Raw genomic sequence first — 14,865 nt, 5'->3', positions numbered from 1 at the left:
TCATCTGCTTTAGTCATGGCTGAATTACTTTTCATCTATATCGTCATTTTTCCGTGAGATGAGTCCACGCTTCAATTATTTGTTCCTTTGACAAAGTCTGAAATTCAAATGAAGCGCTTGACATCGTGTAGATTTAAAGTGAAAATGTGGTCCAAAATATGTGAGACAAACCTCTCCCACCCCGCCCCGCCCACCATCTCATTCACGTTTTACCACATTTCAAAATAATGCTTCTCAGTAGGGTTCAGCTTTCTCTGAGTGGCTGCCTTTGATTTTTTTTTTTTTTTTTTCCAGTCTGCACTGATAAAAGCAAAATTACACAAGACTGCTCACACACAATAGGGGAAGCTATAAATGCATTCATTTTGTTTTTGACTTTCAGCACACATCTCCTGCATCTGTCCCGTATGCGAATGTCAAGTGTATGCAGGTGACAGGCTCCGAGCATAATCCGTTTTCCTGCCCGCTCCCCTTTTTCTCTGTTTCCACCTCTGTCTCTCTTTGTGTCTCGCTCGCTCCCTCTGACCACCCTCACACACACTGCCAACGTGAGATAGCCATGTCTGTGTGTCCAGTGCAGTGTGTCATGGGTGATAATGTGTGACGTATGCGTCACGTGCCAGTGGTTTTAGGGTTCCACTAGAAGCTACTTATTACTGTTATCATTTTCAGGCATCATCATTATCAGCTGGAGCAGACGCAACGGGTCCCTCTGCGTCATTGTTCCCTCCAAAACCCCTAAAGCTTTCGCCGCCGAAGCTACCCACAACGTAAGCAACAAAGGAGGGAAGAGAACACGTCGAAAATCACTCTGGCACTCTTTCAACGTCCCTCCCCTCATCCACGGCCTGCAACCCCCCTCCTCTGTATACCCTCTGCACTCTGTCTCCCTTTTTTTTGCCTCTCTATCAAATGTTCACTTCTTTTGTCTCATCCACTCTTTCTTGTTCCATTGCACTCTATCTTTCTGCGTGACACGCTCTGCCCTCATCCGCTCTCTCTGGCCGCCATTATCTAAACCACCCATCTCCTCATCTTTCCTTCAATTCCCATCTCTCGTAGTCAGGAAAAAAATTTCACAAGCTACACACACTGATGATGTACACCCCAACACACACACACACACACATAGTGACATGTGCAAATACTCTTACCCCTCCCAAAACCCTCTTCCATGCATACACTCCCACCCCCCCCACCACCACCTTCTACTCTCTCCAAACCCCTACCCCCCACCCTAATCCTAATCACACCACCACCACCGTCATCAGCCCTTATCTCACTCTACCAAATCTGCTGTGACTCAAAACAATTTCCTCTCATTTGCGATTTTACTGCCCGCCCCCACCTCCTACACCTCCATCAACCCACCTACCCCCTCCAATAAACCCTCTCCACCTCCTCAATACCCCATCGCTAACCATCAGGCGCAAACCCCACCCAAATGCACACAAACACAAACACATATACAAATTCACTCACGTACACACACTCTGACCGGCCGCCATTAAGAATGACGGCTCATCGTGTGTAAGCGGTGACTTGCCACTGTCATCCAGTGGATCCCGAGAAGAACTGCAGTGTGACGTCACGGCGGACGCCAGCCCCGCTGGTTGGTGGAACATATTTACGTGTGTGTGTGTGTGATTCTGTGCGTGTGGTTGGGATGGGAGAGTCGGAGGAATACAATTTGGTGGGTGGGTGGACCCGGTGGGCCTTGCTGCATCACTGAACCAGGAAAATGAATGAGAGCCTACACTAGGTGTCACCCCCTTCCTCTGCCGTCGGCCTCCACTAATTTCCCTTTCTGTTTTCTGTTCTTCTCTCCTTTTGGCCCCCGAGGCACAAAAAGCAGTTGAAATTGCAAAAATTAACTGAGTGTTTGACAATATGTTCGACAACAGGGCAGCTTGACGGTGTTTAATGGCTTGAATCAGCTGAAGGAGAAATAAATGTTTATATCATTTGATTAAATGATTGGAAATCCATTCAAAGTTGAGTGGAGGAGCCTGATGTGCCAGAAATTTTGAGCGCGTGAATTTCAACAAGAGCAAAACAGCACCACCCAATGGGAGGTTCTCACAGCCACAACCAGAGAGAGGTAGTGACACCTCACTGAGAGGTGTTACTATGGGAGGAAGAATATACTACACGATGAGATGACAGGATACAAGCATGCGTGCTCTTTTAAAGTGATAGTTGCTTCAGTGCCTCTAAGGGAGAAACACAACACCAATTCTGTCTGTATCACTGCACTCATGAAAAGGTTTGACAGCTTTATAGCAAGAGAGTTACCTTGTTCTCATTTTTTTTTTATTGCAGATAATGTGTAGTTTGTACTGCTGATGGAAATTCAGATATTTCCTCTGGCTTTTAGTGGTTATTTAAATGAAATCTAAAACTAGGAATATGCTGAAACAGATGTTTCTCCGACACATTATAACGTTGGGCCTATAAGGCAATAAGTGTTCTTAATGAAATACAAAAATTACGTTGTAAGTGTTCACATGATTGCATTAATTAATTGTTTCAGCTCAATGATATGTGATTGAATATGTTATTCAATATTATGTAGAAGCAGGTATCTATGGAGTCATCCAGCTGTGGTGTATTATGATCAAGCTGCATGATCCACATGTAGTAAAGGTGAAGGGTAAAAAATATGAATCTAGTTAAATAAGGGTTCATTGTGTTTATTGTCTTGCCATCAACTCTCAGAAATGCAATCAACTGTTTCCTCCTTTGTTAATTCTTTACTTGCAACCTGCACTAACTGACTTTGTTAGCAGATCGGTGACAGTGGAACTAAGGTGTGAACACCACATTGACATAGCAATAGTTCTAGTAGTTATGCATTTACTATACAGATTAATGTTCACTTTCTTTGAGCTCTGTGTTTGGTCTCTACCAACTGACAAGTGACAAGTATCTGTCTCTTTGGCTGCTAAATACTCCACTAAGTTCACCAGCTGGCAGCTAACTGTGTCTATCTGCTGTTTGATGCGGAGCAGGTAACACACTGCTGGCTTTTAGAGGTTTTTTTGCTCAAAACAGGTGCAGCTGAAAACCACGAGCACAGTGAGAGTGAACTAAAACAGTACATTTATGGGCTGGACTGTTAAACAAAGAGCTGAAACCTATTATAAAGGTCTGCGGGGAGCTGCAGTTCCAGGTGCTAATTCTCTGTACAATGAGTAACCCCTTTCCCTCTGTCACATAGTTTTCACATTGTGGTTTGATACATTTTAATGTTAGCATTCATTTTAACCCTCAGTTCATATCTTGTGGCAAAGCTCATTTGATCATTCACCTTACCATTTAACTTCAAAGCAGTGGGAGATTCTCAAAAGAAGTGTTGCAGAGTAGACTTTCATATCTCAAAATTCAAAAAACCTTAAACAGTAACGTCCCTAAACTCCCCTGCTGTCCCCTAGCAGCCTTGTTGTCCATGTACAGCATGTTAGATTTATGCATGTGTGTTCACACTTTGACCAAAAGTATTAAATTCCTTTAAACTTTGGCAAAAGAGTCAAGATCCATGACTCGACAGCAGCAAAGAGAAAAACAACCAGCTTCATTTTGGCAGCGTTTTAAGTTTCCTGAAGGAGTGCACATCTTGTAGATGGGTCGGGGGTGGAGAGATCTGACTTGTAGCAATGCCCCAGCATACTGTGTATATACCCACTCTCACAGACAGAGATCAAGGTGGGCAGACATTGCCTTGGTTATTGATTAATCCCAGGTAATTGGTTATTGATTATACCCAGCCCTTTTGTCTTTGTCTGAAGGGAATTGTACTGTACGAACATCATTCAGTTTGGGATTGAGTTCTGTTTTCTGCCAAATCTCATTTTCAGTATGGAAGATTTAGCTACAAAAACCGCATGTAGAGGAGTAAATGGACAGTTCAAAACAGTCGAATCACCTCCTGCTGCTCACAGTATTGACTCATGCTGCGGATCCTGCCTGAAAAGCATCACGCGCTGGGTGCCTGTGGACTACAAGATTGAAACAGTTCAGTTTTTAAAACTGGCAGGACCTGTGGTAAGTTTGGATGCAACAACTGAGAAAAAGGCCAATTTGAGTCAAAGATACTAAGTCTGTGACAATATTCAGAATGACTGAGTGTAAATCATTAAATACAAGAACATCTGTAACATCTGTTAGGATTGCATATTGTTAAAAGTTGCTTGTAAGTTGCTTAAATTGCAACATTTTTCACATGAGAATTGTGGTATACCAGCAGTTCTTTTGAATTTGCCACCTGCTTTTATTGTAACAGTAAGATAACTTTGATAACTTCAAACTATTGAGACAAATTAGAAAAATAATTGCCTGATAGTGATAAAAGTATGGCCATGATATGTAGCTTGATACGTAGCATTTTAACTGGCCTAAATAACGGTGTTTTAGGCATCACTAGTTCAAGTACCAGACAAACAGTGTGATATGTTGTAAGTCTTTGTATAGGTGATATGCACGTCCTAGTAAAGCTGTAAAGTTATAGACATGCTGAACAATCTCGAAAATGATCTCAAATTCATAGATATACGTGTGTGTGAGTGTATGTATGTATTTAACAGCAACATTGTCAATATTCAATAGAAATAAGGTGCATTTTCAAGTGTCTCTTTAACATAGAAAAAATAGAAAAACAGAAAAATAGTTTAGCAGTTCAGAGAGCCCGACATGTCCATCCACTTTTCACTGGCTCCTATTCACTGCACAAACCCAGAACTAGATAGACGAGGACATTTAGTTTCCCTTTGTGGAAAACTTTTGATGCCGAAGTCTGTCAAAGACCTACACCGGCAACCACTAGAACTATTTTCTAACGAAGACATTTAGAAACACAAATGAGCTGCAGCTAAACCAAAGCATAACACGTCTGCCAGCTGCCAGAGCAAATAAGAACTTTTCCTTTCCTTGAGGCCCTTAACTCGATAACCTGCTGTATGTGCTGCATGTGGGGTTCAGTATTTCATTAATGTTTTCATTTATGTTTTTATGGTTATGAAAACGAGCAAGCGTGATTTTGTTTTTCAGTTCATTTCACAGTTGATGAGCTTCCTGATCGGCTTCGTCAGCATGGTGTTCTGCGGTCACCTGGGGAAGACGGAGCTGGCAGGGGTGGCATTAGCGATAGCAGTGGGTTTCGTTTCTGTTTTTATTGCCATTCTGCTCTCAGGCATCGCTGCTCATTCTGTTATATCGGTGCTTTTGAATTTAGCCATTCATTTCATTGATTCATGAATCTGTTTTTCTTTTCTTTCTTGGCTGCTGTTTTAATAATATTTAATTTCAATATAGGTTGTAAATGTCACAGGGATTTCCATTGGCTATGGTTTGGCTTCAGCATGTGATACTCTCATATCTCAGGTATTCAATTCAACTTATTTATATTTTCAAATTTGTTTTCCTGTGTTACCCATGTGCCCTTTTCTCTTGCACATGAGCAAGTATTCTTTTATTTTCCTGTTTTTCTGGCCCCTCACTTGCAGACTTATGGGAGTGGTAATCTAAAACGTGTAGGAGTGATACTCCAAAGGGGAATTTTGATTCTGCTGCTAGCCTGTTTCCCCTGTTGGGCCGTCCTCATTAACACCCAGCCCATTCTGCTGGCTCTTAAGCAGGACACAGAGGTCTCCAGGTGATTACACCTGGAATGCATTTGCACAAAATGTTATTGTAGTATGGCGTTATATGACATTAAATACACAATTGTGAATCAAGTTATTCAATATGATTTGTTGTTTACGATATTTCCTTTTTTCTGCGATACAGATTCTCCCAGCTGTATGTGAAGATATTCATGCCAGCTCTGCCTGTGAGTTCAGCTTCCTCCGCGTTTTTGCAAAATGTTTTTTGTATCTCAACCCCTACACGCTGTATTGAATGGTTGTTGTGTTGCATTATTGATCTAATTAACCCCATTCATCGCCTCTTGTTGAATTCTGCAGGCTGCCTTCATGTACCAGCTGCAAGGGAGGTATCTTCAGAATCAGGTGCATTTAATAGCTGAAAGACCACTGGTGTGAAACAGAATAATAACTGAAAGTTTGTCGGTAATGAGATAATTTCATAGGAACTTGTACTGTGAGAAAGTAACAAGCAGCAGGTGCACTGATGCGTTGAAATGTCTGCTTTTGATCACAGGGCATCATGTGGCCCCAGGTGATGTCTGGAGTTGTGGGGAACGTTTTAAATACAATAATCAACTACATTTTCCTCAATATTCTGGATCTGGGGGTCGCGTGAGTACACCCACCATACCCGTAATAGTGTACTCATTAACTGAGTCATAGTCTTTAATATTTTAAATTAATTAAATTGATCACAGTATCACTGGTTAACTGGAGGCTGAGGACTTGAGGACTGGCAATGATTACATGCTTTGTTTTTCTATTTTTTCTGTTGTTTAATCGTCTGGACACCACTAAAGTGGATCTGCAGCTGCCAATGTCATCTCACAGTATTCCCTGGCTGTGTTCTTGTTTGTGTACATGTGCTCCAGGGGACTGCACAAAGCCACATGGGACGGTAAGTTTAGGGGATTAGAATACTGTAGAGAGAGCTTTTCAGTTGACATCTACATCCTGATGATTTCTTGAAAGATTTCTGAAAATAACTTTGTAATTTGGTGCAAACTATCAGTAAAACAGAAATGTATAAAGTTCTGAGACTGTTATTTTAGTTGGCTTAGTCAAATAAATATATGTACCATAGTAAGAAAGTAAATATATATTCATAAAATGTTGTTTTTGTATTATTATATATTGTGTTATTCTACATATATTGAATTGTTCACTTGCCTGATGATAAATTTCACATTTTTATATTTTCAGCTTTTTAGGCTCAGATGACCTGTGCACTTACAAAAAGACTCTAGATTATGCTTTCTTAGAAATGTATTGTATTAATTGAACATTATCTCTAGTTTATCTTTAATTAGTGTTAAATTACATAGTTCGATCAAGATAACTTTGTAGAAAGTAATTAAGAATTACAGAACTGTAAAACAAAGCATTACTGTTTTGGCATAATTTAACCATGACGCTAATAGAACATTTTCTGTTCTCTGAGTTCACTCTTACGTTGATAATCTGTCACACAGTTTTAACATCACACTACTGGATGACAATTTTAGTGTTGCATTGTACGGATGACACTATAGAAGTCTCAGTGAAATGGCACTGTACCATGGCTGTGTGCGGTCTTAATGAACGGACTGTGTGGGGGTGATACCACCTTATCATGGACAACAGTGGACAAGAGAACACCAACACATGGCTAACTAACACCAACAAGAATACTATGAAACATGTGGGCCATGAAGATCACCAGCTGCCTCCTTCCTTCCCTGGAGGAACTCTACAGTTTTCATTGCCTCAGGAGGGCACAGCACATCCTCAGGGATCCAACCCATCCTGGCAATTAATTTTTTCAACTGTTACCCTTTGACAGATGTTTCAGGACATTAAAGACCAGAACAAACAGACTAGACTTTCTATGCAAGAGCCATAATTGCACTAAATACTGTATGACTGGAATCTTGTGCAATGACGTGTTGTTTGGTCGTGGATGATTTTTCTGTTTTACATTGCACTTTAGTGTACTTAGACACTTTTTATTCTGCACTCTGTTTTTTAGCTATTTATTACACTACATTCGAGTGTGCTTCTTTTATACTTTTTATGGCACCTAAGGAGGAATGCACATTTCAATTTCGTTGTACCTGTTACAATGACAATAAAGACATTCAGTCATTCATTCATCTGTTTGGAAGTGGAGCTCCCGGCACAAAGCCTGAGAATAGATATTTTCCCTGAGAAAGTGGAGGACAAGTGATTGACAATAGATTTGCAACGCAATTGGCTGGCCGGCGTGACCATCCAGACAGAGCATCTAATCAACCCCTGCGCTTAGCAGGACACAGCCATGGAGAGCTGCAAAAGGAAGAGATAGCGACAAACCTGCCCAGCAACAAAGTTTCCGACTTGAGAACAGATTTGCACCACTGCTTCAAGGACTTGGATAACCTCTCACCCTCACACAGCAGGGTATGGACTGAGCACCATTGTGAAACACCAACCAAAAGTGCTTTACTCATCTCTTGAACACACATTCCTTGAATACTGAGGTGTTTGCCAGGCTTCTACCACTGGCCAGAGGAGCTGAGACATCGTGTCCAACATTCAATGCACTTTATTGACAATTTTATCTTTTTCAGGGAACAGAGCCATCTTTTTGTGGACAGATGGAATTGACCTCAATAAGTCACAAATAATAAAAAAAAAAAAAAGTATTTTATTTTACCATCATTTGTCTGATCCCTCTGCCAGGGACAGGAGACAAGAGGAATCACAACAACAACAACAACAACAAGACATAACAGAACATCCAGTAACCTTGAAAGAGATCTACCTCAGCCCAGCCTGAAGACAGTTTACAGTGAAGAATTAGGGACATCAGAGCCAAGAGAGTGTCCACCCTCCCATCTACCACCTATGAGGATTCAACGTACTGAACTCCATCCTGCTTTCCCTCCACTCTGGTCACCCTCTCTACTTCCTCCGTCCTCCTGGAGTTTACTAATCAGATATAAAGGGCTGGTCATTGCTAGGACCTAACTTACACCCCTGCCCCTTCCTCCACCAAACTCCTATTTTTTTCTCCCCTACAGGTAACTCCCTCTCAGCCACCTCCACTATTGGCTTTAAATCCATAAACAGCTTTGACACATGTCTCAGTAACCATGCCAACCTAATCCTTTTATTCTTTCAACTGGACTCGATAATAACAGCAGTGCACAAGTTCTCATTGACTCAGCCACACCGAACTTTAATTTTAAGAACACTTCTTGACCTGAAAGGAAACACAGTGGTGTTGCTGTTATATTTAAATACTTTCAATCTCAATGCCAACAGTTATCATGTGGTGATTTTGCCTCCTTTGAATATATCTGAGCTCTGCTGAAAGGCGCACCAAAAATCCTGCTTTTTACAATTTACAGACCTCCAAGGTCCTCTGCATATTTTGTTGACAACTTCACTGAAGTGCCTTCTGTATTCTCAATGGATTTTGACTGATTTTATTATTCACATTGATAACCCCACAAAAAAAAAAGGAATTCTGTGGTCTATTTGAACTTTTGATTAGTTGAAGTACGTCAAAGGGCCTACACACAGTCAAGGACACTCACTGGTTTCGGTGATGGTGTTGATGTTTCTATCGTTGTTGTCATGGGCTCAGGCTTTTCTGAGTATTTGTTTTTTCTATGATATGTCAGTTTCTTCTGATACCCGAACCTTTGAATGGAAACTTCTTCCATGACAATCAGCTTAACATCAGACCCTGTTGATTCGCTCTTTGATCATTTTGATTGTAAAACTAAATGTTTTTGACACCATTGCACCTGAAAAGGTAAAGCTGTCTATGCCAAACAGAAAGCACTGTGGAAAACGCCCCAGGTGAGAATGCAGGAACGCTGAGTGAAAATGGAGAAAAGTAATCTTTGGGTTCACAACAACACCTTTAAAGCGAGGCTTCATATAGACAATTCTGAGATGACGCTAGGCCTTGTTCATCACTGTCGAGAAGCCAACTAATTCCCGAACATGTTAAGCACCTAATTTCCAATTATTATTTGGAAACTAGGAGGAAATAATAAACATTATTGCTCAGCTTGATTCCACAGCTTTTAACATTAAAACCCAAAGTAGAAATCCTGTTTTTTAATAGATTCAGACCTGAGCTTCAGCAGCCACATCAAGGCAATAACTAAATTAGTATTTTATCATCTCAAACAAATAGCAGAATATAGAGAGTGCAGACCTCTACCAAGGCCAATTGTACAGGTCCACTAGTTATTGTTTATTTGTGAGTTGGACCCGGATCCACTCCAAAGTTTAAGAGTTGTTCCTTGTTCAAGTTTCGTGCCTGTAGTTTTCCGTAATCCTGCTGACGGTCAAATGAACAAACAGATAAAAAACACTGAAAACATAAACTCCTTGGAGGAGGTAATTAGAGGTCTAATGTCCAGACAAGATTTACAGAACAGTCATGTCTTCATTTCCAGCAGAGCACTCCATTGTAACGCTCTCTTGTCTGGTCTTCCCAAAAGACCCTTAGAAAACTTCAGCTCATTCAGGATGCTGCAGCCAGAAAACTGAGCACATTACTCCTGTTCTTAAGTCTTTACACTGGCTTCCACTTACTTATAGAATTGATTATAGAATAAAGTGCTACTGCTAGTTTATTCTGTAAATCACTCCGTAATCTCAGGCCAAAATACATTTTTGATCTCCTGGAAAAATATAAACACCCTTAGATTCTCAGAAAGCAGTCATCTGGGATACGGGGAAGCTGCTTTTCGTTACTGTGCTGCATACAGATGGAACCAACGTCCTGGTGATCCAAACTTTAACCACTTAATTAATATCTCTTATGTTGTCCCGTGACTTTGATTTATTGGTCTCTTTACGGCACTTTTACATCCTCTGTTGTAAATTTAATTTTATTCTATTTGATCTCTGCTTTTATCGGTTCTTATTGTTAATTGATTTGAATGTCGTTGTAATGCTCTAATTGCCTATGTGTAAAGCACATTGAATTGCCTTTGTGTTTGAAACGTGTCATATAAATAAAGCCGCCTTGCCTTAATGGGTATAATTACATTAAACTAAATCCATCGTGCCTCCTGTTATCTCCTACTGTAGGTTGGTCAACCGAGTGCCTGCAGGAATGGGGTCCTTTCCTCCACCTGGCCGTCCCCAGCATGCTGATGCATTGCCTGGAGTGGTGGCTGTACGAGATTGCTGCGTTCCTGGCAGGCATCATCAGTGAGGTTGAACTGGGAGCTCAGTCTATAGTTTATGAACTGGCTTCTATTGTTTACATGGTAACTCCTTTTCATTGCTTTTTTCTCGTAGTTAGGATTTCTCCTCTGCTCTAAATAACTTGGGCCTTTCTGTGGTACATTTTGGATTGATGGGATAATATACCACAGTTTATATTAATTGTATTTGTCTGGATACATGTATGGTTTTATGGCAATACCTAAGAAACCTTTCCCACAGTTTCCGATGGGTTTCTCGGTCGCTGCCTGCGTTCGGGTTGGAAATGCTCTTGGTGCTGGAAACACAGATCAAGCCAAGCTGTCCAGCAAGGTCTCCCTCATCTGGACAGGTATGACTTCAATATGTAGCCTGATAAATATCCACCACAGTGTGTCAAGTTATGTTGCACAGGAGCTCCTCTGATCTCTGAAAGTTTTTTCACCGTCAAGTGCCATGTTTGTCCATTTAAACTTGCCGCCAAAAACCATTTTTGTGAGCCCTCTGTTCTCCCTGTTACTTGTAAATTTAAAACATATGCTAATCCATGTTAGGTTTGTATATATTTACCACTTTTACTGAATAACCTGCTGTGTTTCTTATGCCCAATCTAGTGTGTGCCTCGTGTTTCACTGGAGCTTTTCTTGGTGTTTCTAAGGATGTGATTGGTTACATTTTCACCACAGAGAAGTGAGCACAAATTGACACCAGATTTAACATACATTGGTTTGTTTTCTTACCTCAGACACAATAGCTAACAGGCAGACCCTGGTACAGAAAGCTCACATTCATTATGTATTAACCATAGAGATCTCTGACCCTTGACAGCAAAGTAAGCTCAGGTTTTTGCTTTTTGCAGTTGCTTCATCTAAACAATTACACAGTATAATCAACTGTGCTCTCAACTGTATTTATTAGAATTTCATTTTCAGATCTGTATTTGCTTTTTGCTTTTAGAGACATTGTTCAGAGGGTGGCTGATGTCTTGAAGCTGTATGCTTTTACACATATTGCTGACTCCCTTGCGGTGAGAAGTCTTTTTATCCTTCCTGCAGAGCAAAATAAACCTGACTTGACAGCACCGATTTGAGATTTCTACTTGTTTTACCTCTACAGGGTGTGATGGGAGGTATTGTCAGGGGCACAGGGAAGCAAAAGATTGGGGCTGTTTGTAACTTGGTGGGTTTCTACTTCATCGGGTTCCCAATTGGAGTGTCTTTGATGTTTCCTGTCAAAATGGGCATTGTAGGTGCGGACAAATGCAATATATTTACAGTAAGTGACAATCTAACCATATTGCCACTCACTCAAACTAATAAACTACTGTCCTTCCATCTCTGTTGCAGGGTTGTGGTCTGGGTTTTTAATCTGTGTTTTGATACAGTCCACATTTTTTGTAGTTTTCCTGTGTAAACTAAACTGGAAGAAAGCCACTGAAGAGGTGAGTAACTACTTGTGTTGTAACAGAAATATTAACTGCAATTCAGTTAATACTGTGCCATTGCTACTTTAGGTAAAACTATGATAAACTTAATCAGTATTAATTCAACAATGTGACTGCATGTGATGCTATCATTGTAGTGTGTTTTCCTGGCGCTTTTAAACGTGAACAAAATGTGATTTAGTTGTTTTAAATACTGCTAAACAGGCGCTGGCAAGAGCAGGAGTCAGTGTTACAGAGAGTACCAAGGCCTTTGGGATAGAAAACAAGGGTAAACACAAGTTATTTTACCTTCAGCAGCATACGGACATCTTCTATTCTGGGAACTATTGCTAAACTAATGCTCACCATGTAGTAAAAAACTCTCTCCCTCACAGCCCTGGACTCTGATGAGAAACTGGCCCACATGAAAAGCAGTCGGTCCAGTTCTTTGAGTCCAGCAGAGGGGAAGCTGGAAGCACTCGGCGCAGGTCAGCAGACATCAGATGACGCCGCCCTGTCAGTCAGGCAGCTGGTGTTACGACGCGGCCTCAGTGTGCTGCTCATGTTCGTCATCCTAGCTGCTGGAGTCTTCATCAGTGAGATGCTCACCAGAATGCTCGAAATAGACTAGTGACCATTATTAGACCATGTGTGCAGCACGAAACGAAGATGAAAAACGAAGTCTGCTTTTGGTGCATCTTCATGTTTGGCAGTAAAACATGTCACATAGACACAATATGTCCACACACAATGAGTAGACACCTACAGTTAACAGAAAAATGTTAAGTGATTAGGACGACAGAGAAGAAGTAGCTTCCATCTCACATCAGTCCATAAATTGACAAATTTTCATTTCATACTCCTAACCACACTAATACCTCACCATTTTGTTGCACACTGATGGTGGAGAAATAGTTGCATTTTACTGACAATACTGTCAGTTACTGTTCTGAAATTGCATTTAATAAGTTGACTTTTTACACCAAAACTAGAGCTCAGATCCACTTTGATTATGACTGTATTTCCTGTCATTACTGCATACGGAATTGTCTTTTTTCTAATGCTTCGTGTCTTTCATCTATTTAATAGATCAAACACTGTCACTTTTGGAGATGCTACGTTAAGTATGTACTGTCTCCTTTATATAGAAACATACTATTTAAGATGAACTCCAGTCAAGACACTGACGAAATATATGTTCTCATTACGAAATATATAATCTGAATGGATGCCACAAATAGAAATAGCATTATTAAATGCTATATTTATGCAACAGCGCATCCGTGGATGTGTGCTTTCATCATCAAAGACAGAAAAGCTGCTCTTTTTCTTTGGTTTATTTTTCAGCCCTTTGATCTGTCTTGCCAAATTTGATGATAATGAAAGGTCTGTACACTCACACTGCAACATGCGGGCTGGATGAAGACATGTCAAACTGAGCAAATCAACCACCTGTTCAGTCTGTGCAGCAGCAGATTACTAGCTAGCTCGGGCTTCACAGTAATAGCCTGCTCACAAATAAAGAAACAGCAAACAATTAACCATGTGCAATTTTCTGAAATACATACATGCGTGGTGCTTCTCTGCAGATCTCTTTAAAACAATGCATCAACCTTTTGGGAAATACACCTATTTTCTGTCTGGCGTACACGATTGATACACTCATGTCTGTCTGAAAGGTTACAGAAGCAACAGCCTTGCTCTGTACTTAGATAACAAAATCCACGTGTCAGCACTTCTAGAGCTCACTAAGTAACACATTATGTCTCATTTCTTTGATCTGTATTGGTAGACAGGTTTCACTAATGTTTGACAGAGTGAGGCTAGCTGTTTCCCTCCAGTTCCAGTCTTTGTGCTAAGCTAAGTTAACTGGACTTGAGACTGGAATCGATCTTCTCATCTATTTTTATGCTAGAAAGCAAATAAGTGTATTTCCCAAAACATCCAACAATGTCTGTTTCTGTTTAAGTTAAGTTGCAGGGTACAGACTAACCACTGCATATTCTGGTTTATTAATTTCAGTGGGTGATAACTTCAAAACTACAGCTATCCTTGATTCTCTGCTCTGGCCAGTGACCCACGAGCCGCTGCACTCTCCAAAACTGACATCAGCACTGGTTTGCAACAGATTGATGTTTGCGACATTCACTTAAAAACTTGCATATTAATTAATCGTTATTCAACATGTAAATCAGGCTTGATTCATACATGGTTACATCGTTGTCTGAGCTTCAGTCTTGCTCATCAGTGGAGACATTGTCACAGGCTCCTCACAGAGACTGTAATCTTGGCCCGCTCACCTCCAGAGACTGCAATCAGTAACATGCTGTGGCATCATTAACAAGTGAACATTTGCCATCAGTATTGTCAGACCAGAACTTGTGATACAGTAGCTTAAGGAATCTCATATTAACTTCTTGGTTGTGTCACCATGAAGCACAATGATGTTCCTGGGATTCACTTACATGAAGTCAGTAATACTGCATAATATTATCAGTGCAGTCCAGAGCTAATAATTGCTGCATATGCACAAATACTAATATACATTATGTGAGGCATTATGTGCTTTGCAGTCTTAAGAATTATAATAGATTATGTTGAGGAACA

At 40.6% G+C, this 14,865-nt stretch overlaps 1 protein-coding gene across 1 annotated transcript; it reads left to right on the top strand.

Moving 5' to 3' along the window:
* Positions 1–3,858: 3,858 nt before the first annotated feature.
* On the top strand, positions 3,859–13,799 carry LOC139212873 (multidrug and toxin extrusion protein 1-like). The gene is made up of 16 exons (XM_070843431.1): positions 3,859–4,044; positions 5,047–5,148; positions 5,311–5,379; positions 5,502–5,650; positions 5,785–5,827; positions 5,961–6,005; positions 6,157–6,254; positions 6,443–6,540; positions 10,719–10,900; positions 11,079–11,187; positions 11,450–11,525; positions 11,793–11,862; positions 11,952–12,084; positions 12,182–12,276; positions 12,484–12,547; positions 12,654–13,799. Exons 1-16 carry the CDS (start codon positions 3,859–3,861, stop codon positions 12,887–12,889), a joined length of 1,755 nt encoding a protein of 584 aa, XP_070699532.1. The 3' UTR covers positions 12,890–13,799.
* The last annotated feature ends 1,066 nt before the right edge of the window (positions 13,800–14,865 follow it).

Source organism: Pempheris klunzingeri, chromosome 14 (assembly GCF_042242105.1).
Source record: "Pempheris klunzingeri isolate RE-2024b chromosome 14, fPemKlu1.hap1, whole genome shotgun sequence".
Classification (NCBI taxonomy): Eukaryota; Metazoa; Chordata; class Actinopteri; order Acropomatiformes; family Pempheridae; genus Pempheris; species Pempheris klunzingeri.
This window is presented reverse-complemented; position numbering and strand designations above follow the sequence as displayed.

Coding starts and splice junctions, on each gene's coding strand:
- LOC139212873 (XM_070843431.1), top strand. CDS start 3,859: ATGGAAGATTTAGCTACAAAAACCGCATGTAGAGGAGTAAATGGACAG. Junction 5,380..5,501: donor GTGATACTCTCATATCTCAG/GTATTCAATTCA, acceptor CCTCACTTGCAG/ACTTATGGGAGTGGTAATCT. Junction 12,548..12,653: donor CTTTGGGATAGAAAACAAGG/GTAAACACAAGT, acceptor TCTCCCTCACAG/CCCTGGACTCTGATGAGAAA.